This window comes from Pleurodeles waltl, chromosome 9 (assembly GCF_031143425.1).
Source record: "Pleurodeles waltl isolate 20211129_DDA chromosome 9, aPleWal1.hap1.20221129, whole genome shotgun sequence".
Lineage (NCBI taxonomy): Eukaryota > Metazoa > Chordata > Amphibia > Caudata > Salamandridae > Pleurodeles > Pleurodeles waltl.
Window position 1 is genome coordinate 402,363,692 of NC_090448.1, and position 18,326 is coordinate 402,382,017.

At 53.3% G+C, this 18,326-nt stretch overlaps 1 protein-coding gene across 9 annotated transcripts in view; it reads left to right on the plus strand.

The window, feature by feature from the left end:
• The first annotated feature begins 259 nt into the window (after positions 1-259).
• RCOR2 (REST corepressor 2) overlaps positions 260-18,326 on the plus strand; it is a 164,576-nt gene continuing 146,509 nt past the window's right edge. Inside the window, exons 1-2 of one of the 9 annotated variants that reach the window (XM_069207125.1) lie at positions 260-295; positions 5,122-5,274. In XM_069207125.1, the coding sequence (XP_069063226.1) occupies positions 5,151-5,274 (124 nt within the window). In that variant the 5' untranslated portion in view covers positions 260-295; positions 5,122-5,150. Of the gene's footprint in view, positions 296-3,480; positions 4,383-5,084; positions 5,275-18,326 lie in introns of those variants that run through there. The other 8 variants (XM_069207121.1, XM_069207120.1, XM_069207122.1 and 5 more) reach the window with 8 other exon arrangements.

Below are 18,326 nucleotides of genomic sequence, written 5' to 3' on the forward strand. Positions count from 1 at the left end.
GTGAAAGAATTAGTGGGCGTGGAGTGAGTTAGCATGATGGGGTGTGAGGGAAAAGAGTGAGTGTGTCTGAGTGGGAGTTAGCTGGGGAAGAAGAGGGCGAGGAGGTGGTGTGGTTGGTGGAAGAGGGGTGAAGAGTAAAAGAGAGTGAAGGTGAGGGAGGGAATGGGCTCAGCTACGAAGGACGCGGTGAGGTGGAAAAAGAGGGCACGAACAATGAGGGAGGCGAGGATGGGGCGGGAAGAAAAAGGAGGGGATGAGTGCGCGTGGGAAGGAGCATGAGGGGCGTGGAAGTAAGGTGAGGACCCCGTGGGGGCTGTGGAGGCAGGTGGAACTCAATACAAGAATTGGCGTGGCGGGGGCAGATGAGTAAGAAAGGGAAGTGAGGGGGGGTGAGAAGAAAGGGGTGGAAGAGTTGGAATATATTTTCAGGGTAAGGGGTAGAAGTAAATATTGGGAGAAGTGAGGAGTGGTTTGGTGGAAGCGACGTGGGAGGCAGTGGAGTAACAAAGGCCCCCGGGGGGGGGGGGGGGGGGCTCTGCACAGTACAATGTGCACGAGGGTTCCGGGGGAGGGGGACCCCCTCCAGGTACTTTGCAGGGGCTCCCTTCAAGTTTCGTTACACCACTGGGAGAGGGGAAGTTAGGGGTTTGAACGTGGGCTAAGAAAGTATCTATGACCGTGTGGGGTGAGAGAAAGACTTGTGGGGCCGAGGGGCTGAATGGAGGAAAGGGAGGTCCGAGGTGGCCATTTCTGAGGGCGAGTTAGGATTGAGAGGGACATGAGTGGCCAGGAGGAATTAGGATGAAGGGAAGTCTATATATGAGTGAACGAGACGGGACTGATAGAGGAGGGAGTTTGCGGAAAGACAGAAAATGAGGAACGAGATGAGGAAAGGAGCTGCAGTAACAGAGAGTTAGAGGCAAATGAGAAAGAAAGGCGGGTGTAAAAGAGATTTGAAAGGAAGCGACGAGGGTAAAGGCGTATCGGGATAATAATTGAAGATGTAGAGGGAAATCAAATCGAGGAAAGAGGCGGAAGTGAGAGAATACGGATGGGAAACTTCTAAAAAAATAAATTGCGAGGAAGGGGAAATAATCAAGGCAAAAAAGGGGGTGCAACAGGAGGAAACCGAACAGGTGTCGACTGGGAAAAAAAGGGGGTGGGGGGGCTCATAAAAGGTATTGACCGAGAAAAGTTGAGGGCACACGGGCGGAGAAGGCGGGCGAGAGAAAGAAACTAAGTGGGATAAACACAGAGGAGATGGGGGGATGGGTGGGTGATGCGGAGTGAGAGACACAGAGGGCTAAAGAAGAGTGGGGATATTGAGAAGGGTATAGAAAAGAGAGGAAGCTGAGGAAGGAAGACAAAGAGTGGGGAGGTAGTTTCAAGGATGGAAGCGAAAAGGGTGGAGATCGAGGAGGGACAGGTTCAAAATGTGGAGGAGTGAGGTTGGGGGGAGGGGTAAAATGGGAGTCGATGAAGGGAAGAGGAAACGGTGGGGGGGGGTGAGTAAAGAGACAATGGAGAAATTATTGAAGGGGGTGTACAAATCGAGGGGAGAAAAGTGAGTGGAGCAAAGTGAGAACAGCGCGAAATAACAAGAGATTTTTTAAAGGGAGGAATCAGATGTGCAGAAGTGGTGAGGGGAGCAAATGGGAGGGAGAGAAACGGGCGACAACAAAAATAAAACGGGCGAAAATATTCGTCGGATTCCACCCGCGAGGGAGTGTGGCTCAAAAGAGGAGGGGTTGAGGGAGTGTAGGGGGGCCCGACAGGTGTCAGAGGCCGGTTGGGGGCACGAGGCAGGTGGGTGAGACCAGGGGAGAGGTTACTTTTTTTTGGGGTGGGTTGGCGGGGGGTGGGGGGGGGTCCTAACAAGAAGTTTGCGAGGGAGAGGGTTCTGAGGCAGGAGGCAGAGGTGAGTACTCATATGGTCTGGGGCAGAGGGCAGGAGGGTTGCTGGTGAGCCAGAGGGGAGAGTTTACAAAAGGTGGGGGTCACAAGTACAAGACTGGGGAGTGTGAGGTACGGTGGGGGCTGGTATGCTGCAAAAGGATGGGTCAGGGAAAAGGTTCCTGAAGAAAATAAGTGGAAGCGAGAAATGCAAAAGGAGCGGCTGGTGAGGGAGAACAGTGGGAGGGAAGAGTCCGACAAGGGAGGGTTGCATAGGAGGAGGCTAGCGAGGCGCAGGGGCTGAGGGAATAAGCAGAGGGAGAGGCTGGTATGGAGGACACTACGGGGGCAAGAGGAGGCTGGTGACAGCGCGCGGGGAGCCAGAGGAGGCATTTCAAGCAGCTCGGGCGGGGGTGGAGGGCACGGACCTGAGGGGGCAGGTGAGGGAGAGCTTATGAGGGCACAGGAAGACACACGAGGGGGCTGGCGAGAGAAGAAAGGGGCAAACAAGGAGCCTTTGGGGGTAGAAAGGAGATCAGGGCACAAGAGGAGGGAGGGCGCGTGAGTGGGTGGTGTGGAAGAGCTACGTGTGAGGGAGGGAGCGAGGTGGCTCTGAGGGAGAGCACGAAGATAAAGGTACAGGAGTGAGCTGCGAGGGAGGGCAGAGAAGGGCACGTGAGGTGGCTGGTGTGAAAGCAGCGGGGAGGGGGCAGAGAGGAGGCTCTGAGGGCGAGCAGGAGGGTGCTGGTGAGGGACAGTGAGAGAGTGCAGAAGAGGAAACGTGAGGAGGCTGGTGTGGAAGAGAGCGGGGGCAGCAAACGAGGAGTCTGAGGGGGAAACGAGTTAAAGATACAGCGGGAGGTTGGTGAGGGAGAGCAAGGGAGGGTAAAATAGGCTGTTGTGTAAGAGCAGTGGGGGAGGGGGCGCACCAGGAGGCTCTGAGGGAAGAGCGAGAAGGGAAAGGGTACAGTAGTGAGGGGAGGGTATGTGAGAAGGCTGGTGTGTAAGAGCAGTGGGCGGGGCATACGAGAAGGCACTGAGGTAGAGCAAGAAGGGAAAGGTACAGGGTGAGTGAGTGGGTGAGAGATTCAAGGGAGGGGGGTCGTGGGGAGATTGGTGTGGAAGAGCAGCGGGCAGAGAGTGGTGAGGGCGCAGAAGAATATTGAGGGGGTGCCCTCAAAAGGGATGGGGTCATGTGGCTAGAATCCCACGGTGAAGGGCACATGAAGAGGCAGGTGAGGGAGCGGAGGAGGGCATACTAGGAGGCGAAGAGAGGAAAAGGGGACATTTGAGGAGTGGGGTACCACAGGGCAAGAGAGAGAGTGCCAGGAGAAGGCTGGTGAGAGACGGCGGGGCAAAGGAGGGCACGTGAGGAGAGACGTGGGGGCAGGAGGCAGCTGAGGGAGAGGAGCAGAGCACGAGAAGGGGGTGCACGCCGTCCACGAGGCTGGAGAGGGAGATCAAGGGGAAAAGGGCAAAGGGGGCTATAGAGTAGAAGAGGGGCGGGGGGTGGGGGGGGGGGGGAAGGGCACCCGCAGAGTCTGATGAGGGGGAGGAGGGCATGCTCACATGCTGGTGAGAGAGAGCACAGGGAAGTGGAGGGGACAGTGGGCTGGGAAGGAGGGAGTTGCAGAGGCTGGTGAGGTAGTGGAGTGCATAGCAGGAAGCTGATGAGGAAGATCGTAGGGAGGGAATAGGAGGGCACAGCAGGAGACTGGTGAGAGAGAGGAGGGGGAGGGGAGAGGCTGATCACCAGCTCTGGTTGAAGGAGGAAGGTGGAGGAGGAGGGGAGAAGGAGGGGCAGGGTCCGGCCCCTCTCCCTGCAGCAGCCTGCCTCTCTCCACACCGCCAGCCTCATTGTGTGAGCAGGAGGCAGAGTGAGTCGGCACTCTCCCACCAGCGACTGCCCTTCCCTCCCCAGCCCTACCTGCACAAAGAGACCCGTGAAATCTGACACCGCCAAGCAGGAGAGGGAGCTCTCTCCAGCAAAGGGTGAGCCTGCGACCCTCACAGTTTGAGCTCAGGTCCCCACTATCAGGAACAAGCGCCGGAGCAGAGTGAGCACCCACCCTCAAAATAACGCCCCCTACCTCGGATGCTCCTTTTTCGCGGCGGATCCTGGAAGTAAGCGCTTTTAGATTTTTAACCATCTTTTTATATCTCAAGAGTGGTTCATAGCCCTCTTTTTTTTTGGACACCACTTTTCATTCTGCAGGGGGCTGGAGAACCCCAACCCCCACGGGGATATATCAGAATTTTTTTTTTTTTTTTATCTCCCCTCACGCCGTTTGCCTTTCTCCCTCACATGTGCAAACTTCACCTACTGCCCATTTTGTGCGGGGGCCCATGGACAGAGGCATCCCCCCCACCCCCGCCGAACTGAGAGAGGGCCATCTACGGCTTTTTAAAATTTAAATATCTCCCAAGTTCCACAACCTGGTGCAGCCACACGCCTCGTTGTTCCTGCTACCCTTGCACGTTTTTTTGAGGTAGGTTGATATCTGGTAGGCGCCCTGTATTTTTTTGGGAGCACGCAGGCGTGCCCTAGATGTCTCGAAGATAATGTGGGCAGATTGTTTTTTTTGTAGCTGTCACTTTGGCATTTATTGGTGGTGTGTGTTGTGGGGGGTGGGGGAGCTCTTGTGTTTTGCTCCTGCTAGTTATTTGAAAGGGGGGGGGGGCAAGTCTTGTAGCTAAATGTTGCCCTTGAAGGGTGGAAGGACCAGTGCTTGGTCATATTTTATCTGTTTCTGAATGTTTTTAGTGTTGGGGGGAGGGGTGAAAGTGAATGAGACACTTAATGTTGCTACTGTATATTTTTTTTTTGGGGGGGGGAGGCAGGGCAGGAACAATGTAGTCATGTGATGATTCTGGCTTTGCAGGTTTTTGCACGCTGAGGTGAATACATGGCAGTACTTTCATTGCAGTTTTTGTGTGGCAGGTGAGGTTGTTGGTTCGCCAGGTTTTCCCACTCGTGTGTGTGTGTGGATGTACGGCTGGCTGGCTAGGGGCCTTGTCTTCCAAGGGTGCAGGAAGTAGGCTAGGACTGGTTGAGACTTCCTTTGCGGGTTTAGTGTCAGACGAGAATCCTGGTTGGTGGCTGCCCTTTGCAAGTTTTTGTGAGGCGTACTAGGACTCTGGTTTACAGTTTTCTGAAACTGCAAAATAATTGCCACTTCTTCTGTTTTTAGTGGAAGTTGAGGACTTTGCTTGATACTGTCCCTGCAGGCTTTTTGTGTGCAGCTGACGACGACGCCATGCCTTCGGTGATGGAGAAGTCGGTGACCTCGGGAATCCTATCCCGAAGCCGGGCCAAGACGGTGAGCAATGGCTCGAACCCTCACTCGGAGGAGGACAGCAGCGAGGAGGAGCACTTCCAGGGTAAGTAGGCATTTCCTTGCAGTGTTCAGTCTGGCTGGAAGGCCTAGTGATGTCTTCCTGTTGCAGGGGGGTGTCCAGCTCGCTGATGCGGACAGTGCTACAGGGTGCTAGGGTGGGCATTTCCTCCTGTTGTACTATCTAGCAGGGGCTCTTAATAGTCCTTACTTTGAGGCTTGGGCGACTGTCTCCACCTTGAAGCCTCTCATCCTACTGGGGACCTAGAGTGACTGTCTAGTCCAAGGTTCTCTCTACCAGGTGGGGTTGGAGTTGGTGTTTTGTGTGGTCTGAAGTGGAACCTGAAAATAGTTGTCTGTGTCTGAAGATGCGGTGTTGTCTACTTTTAGCAATTAATTGATATTTGTGGGTGGCCTCAATTGATGGTCTCCACCTAGACCAGGGGGTCTTTTTTGTAGTAAAAGTGATCTGGAGTGTATTTCTCGTTCTGTGGGATGGTTAGGCCAGTCTATCGGTCCACTTCTTTGGGCTGTGGGAAGACTTCTTAGGGCTTTAGGAAGCATGCCAATTGACTTCTGTGTTGACTATGTCGGAATGAATCTCCTTTAAATAAGTCCCTCCATAGGGCCCCCCGGCTTTAGAAGAGAATGCCCGAGTACCAAAGATACTACTGCATTAACAGACACATGGGTGCTTTTGGGGGAGAGGGTTCCGCAAAGGTTCTGGGCTACATTCCTTTGGGTTTCAGAGGGCAATCTTTAGGCCTGTGATTGGCCTGACAAACACCTAATGAGCAGATGACAAAAGGTATACATGATGTGCAGAACTGCAACTTTTACTGGGCCCACACCGTAGCCAAGTCTGAATGGTGGCACATTTATGTTCTTTTCCATTCAATGCATTCTGACTACACTGACTATCTCTCCTAATCATGGTTTGGTGCATCCATATATACACGGTATAGGTGCAGTCGATTAGACCCAAGGCCAACAGCAGTTAACATGGATCTTGCGCCACACCTTGAAACGTGGCCTTGTCGGGTCAGTCTGGAACACAGGCTTTGTTCTCTTCAGCAGTTCGGCCCAAGGAACCACCAAGGAAGGCTCTGTAAGTAAGGCAAATCCTGTGGCTGTATCCCCACATCACCAGAAAAGTCTGTTGGGTTTTTACAAGTGCTTAGGTTGCTTTGCTGTATGCTAGAGCAGCTGTTATGGGTTGCAGTCACCACGTAGTGGTAACATCTCCAGTGTATTAGTTTGAACGTCAGCCTTAGATTAGTAGGTATGTGATGGAGTGGCTGCGTTGGACTGCCGTGGCTTGACTGCATCAGACCTAGCTGCCCAATTGCAGTGGGTTGTTTCTGAACTGGAAACCCCAACCTCTGGGAGGCCTGCCTTCTCTCCTTTTCTATGTAGACGGCTAAATTTTAGGAATCTGACCTTCACCTACAGAAAAGCTAATCAATTTAAGGAAGAACTTGAAGATCTTGTGGCAGGGTTTCATCATATTCACATAAGATTGCAGTGGAAGATCTGATGAACCTGAGTAGTCCTCGAAGTCAATACATTGTTCATCTTGGATAGGTAAACGACCTGTTTACTCATCCTACACAATGTCCCAGTCCAGTATCAACAAATCTGCCTCTTAACCCCTCTCTGTAGGGAGTGATCATAACACTGCAGTAAAACTAGTAGAACCAAACTGAATGACAGACTGGTACAAGTGCCATCCCAACATCTGCTTGGAGTGCAGGAAACAGGGGACCTCAGGCGAAGTGTTGCATGGAGTAGACACTGCATCACAGATTGTGTGGAGCACTTCAGAAGATGAGATCCCATATCTGTGATAATTTCTGCAAAGATGAAGCCAGCATAGCATTAGCTGTCGTTCTGGTAACAGCATTGCTGTACTTCTAATGGGTGCCAGGTGGCCTGATCCAGACCAGTTAGGCTGTGTTGCTTATCACTGGCACAAGGAGGTTGAAGGGAACTGGGCACATTTGCTCTCGTCTTGCAACAGATACCCACAGTTGAGATGGAACCAAGGGATTCTGGTCTCTCCTTAACTTGCCCGACTGCTAGCTGGACTTGTATGCCTGGAAACAGATTCTTGCATCTAAACTAATGATGATCAAGTAAAATTGCTGCAAAGGCTACAAAGTTGTCATTGCTTTTCTCTGGTGGCCATAACAGGCACGGCAACTCAGTGATTCACTACTAAGATGTGGTCGTGGTTTGCTGGGGCACTCAGAGGGTCAGGTCCATCTTAATGATGGGAGGTGAATCTGTCTCAAGGGCCCAGGTTTGTTTTAACTTGGGCTTTTGCACAGTAGTGACCCACTCCATTGTTGTTGGCACTCATGGCCACGTAAGCAAGCATCCACGGTTCTGTGACTGCTTACAAAGTTTGCCAGTTTTTACACCACATCTTATGCTTACTATAGGATATTCCTAATGCCTCTTTCTTATTTGTGGGGCTGCTTGAAATGTCCAGAGCTGGTCCCATAGCACAGTGGGTTCCATTCTCTGTGATTCGTCTTCTGATCATTTTTCTCTGATATACTGTTCCAGCGTGGCTGTTTGTCCAACGAGGATTTTGACCAGTTCATAGAGGTTGCTTCAGAGCCCTTCCTCTCAAGTGCTGTGTATTCTAGTAGGATACAAAGTCTATGTGAGCATTACTTGGTTGCAGCACACCTCTTCTGACCTCTCTTGAGACATCTAGCCCTTCACTCCATAGTCATGGCATGCTTTTGAACTGTATTGGATCCTGTGTTTTGCCAACAACTGAAATAACAGCGGTGACAACTACTCCACTGACTGGCGTGAGAACCATCAATTCTTTTCTCACTTCCCCGCCTTTAAATACCCCCTCATCTAGCTAGTGCTCATCTTAGACTCCTGAAGGATCGCTTGCCGGGTTTCAAGGTGGATGAAAGTGAATAAACCAAAGACAGAGATCAACACCTCTTGAGGTTACACTCAATAACGGCTTGTTTCTGGAGATCCATATCAACGTGTTGATATCATCTGCCGGCTAACATTTAAACATCTATTTGTAGATGTCATTCCTAGAGTTAAAATATGGGGCCTTAATCCCCAAAGGTATAATCGGAGCGAACCTAGATGGTTGCAAGGCCGTCTATGTGGGGAGGTTCTCTTCAAACATTCTGAAACTACAGGATCACAAGAGGAGTGCTGATGGGGACATACCCCAAAGGTGTTCTTGTCTCCCTAGATCTAATAGAAATGCCCTGATTCCTTCTTGAGGAAATAATCAACTTTAAACCAGCAACACAAGTTTATAAAGTTCTAGGCAGAACAATCCCTCAGTGTTTGTAAGAGACCATCTAGGCCTTTTAAGAGAGCTGAGATCTAGATGAAACAATAAAAAAGGCAAAGGACGTGAGCAGGTCCCAAACTTTTTCTTAGGAGTCTGTTGTCAGTACTACCGGATGCTCTGGTTACTGTACACCAAGCTGCCTAGTCTTGATCCAACTCCCTGCCCCTTCATTTCTGTCTCTTATCTCACTCTTTCAGGTTATTTTTCATCTAGGCTTTCCTTCTATGTCACTGTTTTCCTAGTTTGCTTTGTGTCAGTCTGACGGTGAAAATTAAGTACTGGTCCTCAAAAAATGAACGCAAACCCCTGTGCAAATGAATGTAAAGATGTAAGTCAGTACAAGGGGATTGCTGGGGCAGGTAGCCATCCACTAAGGACCCACTTATTCCAGGGTGTAAGTGTGGAGGTCAGGTGGCTGGGGACTGGAGAGGAAGCTTGTCCAGCGGAAACCCATAAATATTGCCGAAGGGAAGAGATGGGTGACCATATTGGCCAAAACGTGCATGCAGATACATTGCTAAAATGCTCAGCTTTTAGCTAGGTGGCAGGCGGTGGCTCAGAGGTAGCTGAGATTCTGCAGAGAGGTTTCCCAGCCGGGAGTGACACTTACCAGTTTAATAACTATGAATGGTAACCCGAAGCCACCACTTTCTATCCCACCCAGTTTCATCTGACTGTGTCAACTATGGCCCCCACCAACCACAAAGTGTTCTTTAGCTCCCTGTGGGGCTCAAGATTTTGCACTTCCTTTGACGTGGCCTGCTCCCCCTCTCACCAGTGGTTTCAGAGCAGTATGCATGGTGTTTGCCACCGGTGTCATAGGTCACCTGGTACTATTGCCTCCAAATGGCTAATCACCCGCATTTGGCTAAAACTGAGTAGCAAGTTGAGGCTTGTTTAAGAAGGTGTAGAGCATTGGAATTCATTTACTGCATGGCACGCTTAATCATACTGCTTACTGATATCTGGCCAGTTTCAGTTGCTTATAGTTAAACTAAATTTGTGCGCAGGTCTAGAAGTTTGTAGCACTTCTGTGACAGATAAGCTTGCAAACTCTACCACTGGGCAGTGTTCCAAAAGACTGGAGGAAGAACTGTCAAGACAAAGAATGCTACAGTGTATCACGTATGTAATTATATATATCTCTTCTCTGTACCATGGCCTTTTGGTATCACTGAATGTGAGGCTCAACGCTGGGTGATTTTTAGTGGCTTTCCAGCAAAATAAAATAGCTAGAAATCCCATAAACCCATAATCCCTACTGGTACAGGGATCTCACCCAAGTCCAAGAATGTTGCACGGACTGCCAAAAGACACTTTTCATGGTGTCTTGTTAAAGGGAATACCAGGGATCCGATAGTAAATAATTCTGCTGCTTTTAAGACAGAGTGCTACTTTGGTATAGGCACCCTTAAGCGCCCCAGTAGTACTAAGTTTTATGGGATCGTTACCCCAGAACTGTCAGGTTGTGGTCAGGTTTTTCGGTTCGCTTGGGCATCCACTAGACCCACCAGTTGAGAACTGGGATTTTCTATTGTGTGCCAACCTCACAGTTACTTGGAAGTAATATCTGAATGGTGAGGGTTAAAGAGACTTTCCAAATGGTCCCAGCATCGGAACAAGGTGTTGGATTCAACACAACACTTCCGCAAGGTCCGAGGGGACGAGGACAAGCCTCACTTCCTCCTGGGGCTGGAAGATAAATACAGGCTTGCCCTGTCTCAGTGGTAGTGTGCATCTTGGCAGGTTCTCAACCTCTGGTCACACTGATGCTTCATGATTGATCCTAGGCAGCTCTGCTTTAAGGTCCCTGTGGTTCTTGAGGCTCATACCCTACAAACAACATTCAAGGAGGCTTCATCCAAATGGCCCTTGCTGCTTACCCTCCCGAAGGGGCCAGCTTCTTCAGCTAACACCAGGTAGCTTTTAGGAGTGTTGGTCCGGAGGTATGACTCAACCGATGGGGATCCACCATCAAAACCTGAACTCTCCCCTCTCAGGGCACAAGGCACCTTTTCCGTTTTTATTGTTGCGGCTAGTAGCGCTGGACATGGTTTTGTGTTCTGACCCAAATGGGTACCAGACAGAATCACCTAAAGGGTTCTTAAGGGATACTTAGTATTTCATCGGATTGGAGGGTTGGCATGGGGGCACAGATCATGCGGTTGACATAGATGTTCAGCGTCCGAAACAAACATTTGAAGTTTCAGACATGGACAAAGGGATAATGTAAATGCAGGTTGTCACGTCAAGCTGAAAGGAAGACATATTTTTGTGCAAGCATGTATATGAATTTGTTGGGGACGCACATGTGTACAACTCAGGGTGCTCTCCCATCCTGGGTTTCAGGCTTGTGTTCCTGATACTGTAACTGGTTGTCGCAAGTTGTCAGGTACCCGTAGCCTGGTTGGGTTAGACCTAGTCGCCTTTATCCTGGACAGGGTTCTGCTATGTGTGCACTATCACTCTTTGCTTCACCGTGCATCTGGCAACGAAACTCGGCTTGTAAGAGGCCATGCAAGCGGCCACACTCGCTGGCAGCATGACTACACCCTTGCGCCGATACCAGTGGCCGTGAACTCGGTGAGGCTCTTCGGGCTTGATCTTTTTGTCACTGGCAGCTCTGAAGCATTGAAATTTGGTCGTAACTTTACTCAGCCCTATGGCGTCTCATGGGTGAAATAGGTGTACAGAGGGCCTGCCCTGAGATGGATTCCATGATGAGTAGGATTGGCGCCTAGCTGTGCCAGGGAAGATTGGAGGGAGAGTGCCCGTCATCATGGAGTGACTTTGTGTTTGATCTAAGCACCTTGGAGTGTTTTGACGGGGCCTATTCTGTCTCCCCTGGTCACCGAGGAGAACGGACGCCGGTACACCATACCTCGCTAAAGGCAGAGGAGATATGTAGCAGACTGTCAGACAACTCACCAAATGCTGCTAGAATACATTTAAATAGTACCTTTATTGTTCATTCGGAGAGTGTACGGTCACAGTACTGGATCTCAAGGGAGAACCCCTGAGCACTGCAGATGTGCAGGGGGGCCCTGGGGGCGGTCTGAAAACGAGGCTCCAGAGGACACATCTCTAGCATTCAAACACCCAGGCGGGGAGGAGGGGCAGAAGGCCAGCTGCCGGGGCCTCCCACCCCCGCCATCACAAAGGCCTCCTTGCACTACCAGCTTCAGGGGCCTGTCGGCTCACCCCTCCCATGCCCTGCACACAGCCGCTCTGTGCAACGCCATCCCTGGAGATGCAGTGCTCACAGTGGCCCGCGCCCCCTCCCTGCAGTGTCTGCTCCAGTGTGCCCTCTGCTCGCACCGACCTGCTCACCCCTCCCCGCAGTGCTAGCTCCGGGAGGATCTGGGCTGAAAGCCGCATGCACCCCTCCCTGCAGTGCTAGCTCCAGACGGCCATGTGCTCTCGGCGGTCTAACCCCCTCCCTCCCCGTGGCACCGGCCCCAGGGGGTACTCTGCTCACACAGCCTCCCCTTCCTCCCCCGCCACGGTGCCGGCCACAAAGGGTGCTGGGCTGAAGCAGCCATGCCTTCTCTTGGTAGTACCGGCTCCGGGGGTGCTGTGCGTAGGCACCCTCCCTCCTCTATCGGCCGGAGAAGGTAGTGTGCTGTAACCGCCCTGCCCCCCCCCCCCCCCGGTAGTACCGACCACAAAGGGTGCTGTGCTGAAAGGGGCCAAACCCTCCTGCAGAGCTAGCTTCATGCGGCCACGTGCTCTGTGCGACCGAACCCCTCCCTATTGTACCGGCCACTAGTGGCGTGATGCAAAATGGTGCCCCTTGCAGAATGTGATGGCCCCCGCGTCTCCCATATCGTACACAGAATTGTCTTTGTGCTGAATGCCTCCCCCAGGTGTTACACCGCCCCCCAATCCCGCCAACCACAAGAGGTTTGTGGAACCGCCCTGCCCCTCTTCATTTTAGTACTGGCCAGAAGAGGCAGTGTTGAGGGGCCCACTCATTCTCTGTTCTGAAAGAGACCCCCCTAACCCCCAAGATACCGGCTCCAGGAGGTGCAGTGTTCAGATCTCCCCCCCTGTCACCCCCCCCCCCATCACCGCCCCAGTACCGGTTTTAGCAGGTGCAGTGTTGAAAAAGACCGCCCACCCCGTAAAACCTGGATCCAGGAGGTGCAGTGTTAAAATGCCTAACCCCCCCCCCCCCCCCCCCCCCGCAGTACCGGTTCCAGGAGGTGCTGTTGAAAGCGCTGTATCTCTCCCTACTGTACCGCGCGCAGGAGGTGCTGTAATGATGTGAGCACTATTCCCTCCCCCCACCAGTTCCATGATATCTTGGGCTCACGTTGCCCCCCCCCCCCCCTCATTCTCTGTTCTGAAAGAGACCCCCCTGACCCCCAAGATACCCCCACCAGTTCCATGATATCTTGGGCTCACGTTGACCCCCCCCCCCCCCTCCGCCGCTGTACATTACACGGGAGTGGAGAGTTTGAAACGTCTTGCCCTCTCCCTGTAGCACCGGCCACGGGAGGTGCTGTGCTGACAGTCCCTCTTCCTCCCTATGTTACCGGCCACAGAGGGTGCTGCCCTTAAAGCGCTTTCTCTGCACCTTTCCTTATTTTGCCGGCCAAACGCTGCGCTCATGATCGGCCCACCCCCCTCCCTGTAGTACCGATGCCAAGTGGTGCTGTGTTGAAAGCGCTCTGCCCTTTCCATATGTCACCGGCCACATGGAGTGCTGTGTTGGGAGCGGCCTGCCCCCTCCCAATATCAGTCTCCAGGGAGGGTTGTGCTGACGCAGCCTGCCCCCTCCCTCTTGTATCGACCACGAGAGGTGCTGTGCTGACGGCGGCCTACCCATCTGTACAGCCTAATACTCGAGGAAGTGCTGTGGTGAAAGCGTCCTATTGCCTTCCGGCAGCACGGGTTCTAGGGCAGGCTACGTTCGCACAGCCTTCCCCTCGCTATTTTACCGGCTCCACGATGTACTGTGGCCACGGAATCTCCTGGTTGTACGGGTCACGGGTGGGTGCTGTACCGAAATCGCCCAGCTCCCTCACGGTTTTACCGGCACCGGGAAGTGGTGTGCTCAAGCAGCCACCCCTTAGCTTCTCTGTTGTGCCGGCCACAGAAGGCGCCGAGATGAAAGCCCCCCCCCCCCCTGACTCCAGGAGGCGCTGTTCTGAAAGCGCCTTGTCTTTGCCTCGTAGTACAGGCTCTAGGAAGCGCTGTGCTGAAAGCGCCCCGTCATCTCCCTGCATTACTGGCTCTAGAGGCGCTGTGCTGAAAGCGTCTTGCTTCGCCTAGTAGTACTGGCTCCAGGAGGCGCTGTGCCGAAAGCGGCTTGACCTCTCTCTATAGGAGGCACTGTGCTGAAAGCGCCCTGCCGCCCCCCCCCCCCCATACTGACTCCAGGAGGCGCTGTTCTGAAAGCGCCTTGTCTTTGCCTCGTAGTACAGGCTCTAGGAGGCGCTGTCCTGAAAGCGCCCTGTCATCTCCCTGCATTACTGGCTCTAGAGGCGCTGTGCTGAAAGCGTCTTGCTTCGCCTAGTAGTACTGGCTCCAGGAGGCGCTGTGCCGAAAGCGGCTTGACCTCTCTCTATAGGAGGCACTGTGCTGAAAGCGCCCTGCCGCCCCCCCCCCCCCATACTGACTCCAGGAGGCGCTGTTCTGAAAGCGCCTTGTCTTTGCCTCGTAGTACAGGCTCTAGGAGGCGCTGTCCTGAAAGCGCCCTGTCATCTCCCTGCATTACTGGCTCTAGAGGCGCTGTGCTGAAAGCGTCTTGCTTCGCCTAGTAGTACTGGCTCCAGGAGGCGCTGTGCCGAAAGCGGCTTGCCCTCTCTCTATAGGAGGCACTGTGCTGAAAGCGCCCTGCCGCCCCCCCCCCCCATACTGACTCCAGGAGGCGCTGTTCTGAAAGCGCCTTGTCTTTGCCTCGTAGTACAGGCTCTAGGAGGCGCTGTCCTGAAAGCGCCCTGTCATCTCCCTGCATTACTGGCTCTAGAGGCGCTGTGCTGAAAGCGTCTTGCTTCGCCTAGTAGTACTGGCTCCAGGAGGCGCTGTGCCGAAAGCGGCTTGCCCTCTCTCTATAGGAGGCACTGTGCTGAAAGCGCCCTGCCGCCCCCCCCCCCCCATACTGACTCCAGGAGGCGCTGTTCTGAAAGCGCCTTGTCTTTGCCTCGTAGTACAGGCTCTAGGAGGCGCTGTCCTGAAAGCGCCCTGTCATCTCCCTGCATTACTGGCTCTAGAGGCGCTGTGCTGAAAGCGTCTTGCTTCGCCTAGTAGTACTGGCTCCAGGAGGCGCTGTGCCGAAAGCGGCTTGCCCTCTCTCTATAGGAGGCACTGTGCTGAAAGCGCCCTGCCGCCCCCCCCCCCCATACTGACTCCAGGAGGCGCTGTTCTGAAAGCGCCTTGTCTTTGCCTCGTAGTACAGGCTCTAGGAGGCGCTGTCCTGAAAGCGCCCTGTCATCTCCCTGCATTACTGGCTCTAGAGGCGCTGTGCTGAAAGCGTCTTGCTTCGCCTAGTAGTACTGGCTCCAGGAGGCGCTGTGCCGAAAGCGGCTTGCCCTCTCTCTATAGGAGGCACTGTGCTGAAAGCGCCCTACCCCTCCCTGTAGTACTGGCTCCAGGAGGCGCTGTGCTGAACGTGTCCTGTCCTCTCCCTGTAGTACTGGCTCCAGACAATGCTGCAAGCGCGCTGTGCTGAAAGCGCCCTGTAGCTCTGGCTCCAGGAGGCGCTGTGCTCAAAGCCTTTCCCTTCCTTTTTTACGGCCACCGGCGGCGGTGTGCTGGTGGAGGCAGGACCCTCTCTGCAGACAATTTTGCCTCCGTGGGGCGCTGTTTTGAAAGCGTTCCGTTGCATGAGGTGTTGTACTCGAGCAGTGTACGCCCTCCTTGTTATACCGGACATAGAAGTCGCGGTGCTTCCTTATTTAACCGGCCACATAGGGTCCTGTACTGAAAGCTCTCGCATCCCCCCTCCTCCCCCGAGGTCAGGCCAAGGGAGTTGCGTTGCCGCACGCAGCCTACCCCCTCCCTCCCTGTTGTACGCGCCTCAAGAGGCGCTGTGCTTCTCCCGCCCCCCATATTTTTCAGGCCGCTTGAAGTGCTGTGCTCAAGCAGCCTGCTCTGCCTCCATGTATGTAGCACTACCGGTCCAGGGGGTGCAGTGCTGACGACTGAATACCCCACCCTGCGGTGCAGTACTCCGCCGCGAGGTGCTTTGCAGAAAGGGGCCTGCCCTTCCTGTGTTGCTCACTTCCAGAAGGTTCTCTGCTCAGTGGCAGCACCCTTCCCTGCAGTGCCAGCTCGGTACAACACAGACCTACGCCCCGTAGCCTGCAGATCCAGCCCTGTGCGGAGAGGAGACCGGCCAGCACGCCTCCTCCCGTGCCCGGTGCAGTGCCAGCTGCAGCGGCCCCAGGGTGCCCCCGCCATTCCTTGCGCTCCAGAACGCTGCGTCCTTCCTCAGTGGCCGGGCTCCCCCCTCACTCCCGCCTTTTCCCTGCAGTGGCAGCCCCAGAGGGCCCCGACCTCATGGCCGGATGTGAGCTTTGTCCTGTGAACAGATCAGGGGTTGTCCTGGGTTGGGGGGGCGGGGGCACTTAGCTGCCTCTTGCGGGCAGGTTGTGTCTTGTGATTCCCCAGTGAAGGGGACAGTGTTAGGGACAACAATGACAGATCACAGGACTTTTCGGAAACCCCAGGGAGTACTGCCTGAGGTAGGGCCTGAGCATACACATCAGACAGGCCCTTCCGCAGAAGGTCTTGTCAGAAGGAACCTCAGTATCACCTGCAGGGAGGAGGGATTGTAATGCCTCCTCAACCCTCGTTCCTGCCGAGGGAGGTAGATAGGCTTGTCTACATTAAGTCCAGGCCTTTTGTGCAAGAAAATACCTATCTTCAAACGCGGATCCCAGTTAGCAAAAGGGCTGGATCACGAGCCTTAGGCCTCCTGCAGATGGGCTTATCAGCAGGATGCCTGTGACCTCTGGGGGATCTGCATGAGCTGTCTCCTGCACAAGAATTGGTTATCCTGAACTTGACCTGTGTGCGGGGGCGGCTATATCATGTCAGGGCCTCCTATAATTACATTTTCATTGCCTCTTGCAGAGCAAGGGGAGCACTCAAATAATTTGGCCTCCTTGTATGTAGGGTGTCTAGGGGATGGGCCATATATCCCACGGCTCTTGCAGGAGGATCCCATGATCCTGAGCCTCTCCCACAGAAGCATGGCTTGACCGCAACCACAGGGCTCCCTCAGGAGAGGGCTTTGGGAACGTTGACTCTAGGGCTGCTGCTGGGGGAGGGCTTATCACGGACCCCGTGGCCTCTTCCAGAGGGGGATTATCGGCTGTAGCAGAATGTGCTTGGCTGGAGCGGACATTGGAAATGTGTGTGACAAGGGGGCGGGGCGTTGAGCGTGGGGAGGTGGCGCGATGGGGGAAACAGGGTCACCACCATTTTGGAGTGTGTGCCGCGAGCTCGGGCCAGGGGCCTCTCTGCCCACTAGCGAGGAGGGGCGAGTCGCGCCATTATTGTGTACCTCCTACCCATGGTTCCCCCTCCCCCCTCCCCCCCACGCCACCTCAACTGCAAGCGTGGACAAACATTGAGAACCGTGGGCACTTGCTTTATGTCGCGTTATTTTCGTCAGGTTCATGTTGTATTATGGGTAGATGTTTTATTTATTTATTTTTATATTTTTTTTATACAGCTCCTTGCTCAGTTTCCAGTTGCTTTTAGGCGCTTAGCTACTGTAAGGTAGTTCAAAATGAACATTCTCATATAGGATTGTATTTTACAATGCTGGGCTTCGTGCATTTTGATCCTGTTACACGCCTCTCCATTTTGGGTCACCCACTCAATCGGCATGCTCTCAACGACCAACAGCGACAAGGGACTGTTCCTGAGTGCATTAGTTTTTGTTAAATGCTGACAGTGTCTGACTGGGACAGAAAATCCACAGTAAAAACCTGCCCAGCAGACGATAAACAGGCCCACAAACAGCCCAAAAAAACGGCCACGCTGACCTGGGAGAACTGCGCATCGCCCTAAATGCTGACCGGGGCACACAAATCTTACAGCCCAGTAAAACCCGAATAACCGCCAAGGCCACGGTCACCATATCACTGTACAAAAACAATTAAGTGCCTTGGTTGGATTGTGGGTTAAAACAAACTGATATTTTTCAGCAAGCGGTAACGACCCGTATAATTGGTTTTCTTTAAGGGAACTTCAACTATGCATACTTCACGCCCGTGGAAAACCACATAATTTTAGACTTTCTACTGCCCAGACTGAACTGCAATCAGGAACTGGGACAACACTTAACGGGAAACGAAATCGATGTTTAATTTGTCTCGAACTTCTCCTCGTGCCTATGCCCCTGTGCGGGTAGGGATGGGCGGGCCCACATAAACAGATGGTGGTAATGTAAACTGCCGCTTTCTTAACCCGTCTATGACCCACCGAAGGTGCCACAATACTACTCCGTCAACCCTGCTGGGGAAAACTATTCTCATTGTACGCACATACTGGGGTGTGTGCCCCCGTTGGTGGTATTAAAGAACGCTTACACTACGTTGTCACTTCTGTTACAGTGGAAGTTAGCACACGCCGGACCACATTTGGAGGACACCCCAAAAGTCAGCCTACCGTCAATTACTTGCCACGACCTGCAATGTACATGAAAATATAAATTTTGTTCTGTTTAGTGCAATTGAATCACAGGCTGGTAGAGTTTAGTTGTTTACAGATCCACTGTTACTAGTGCATAAGTATTT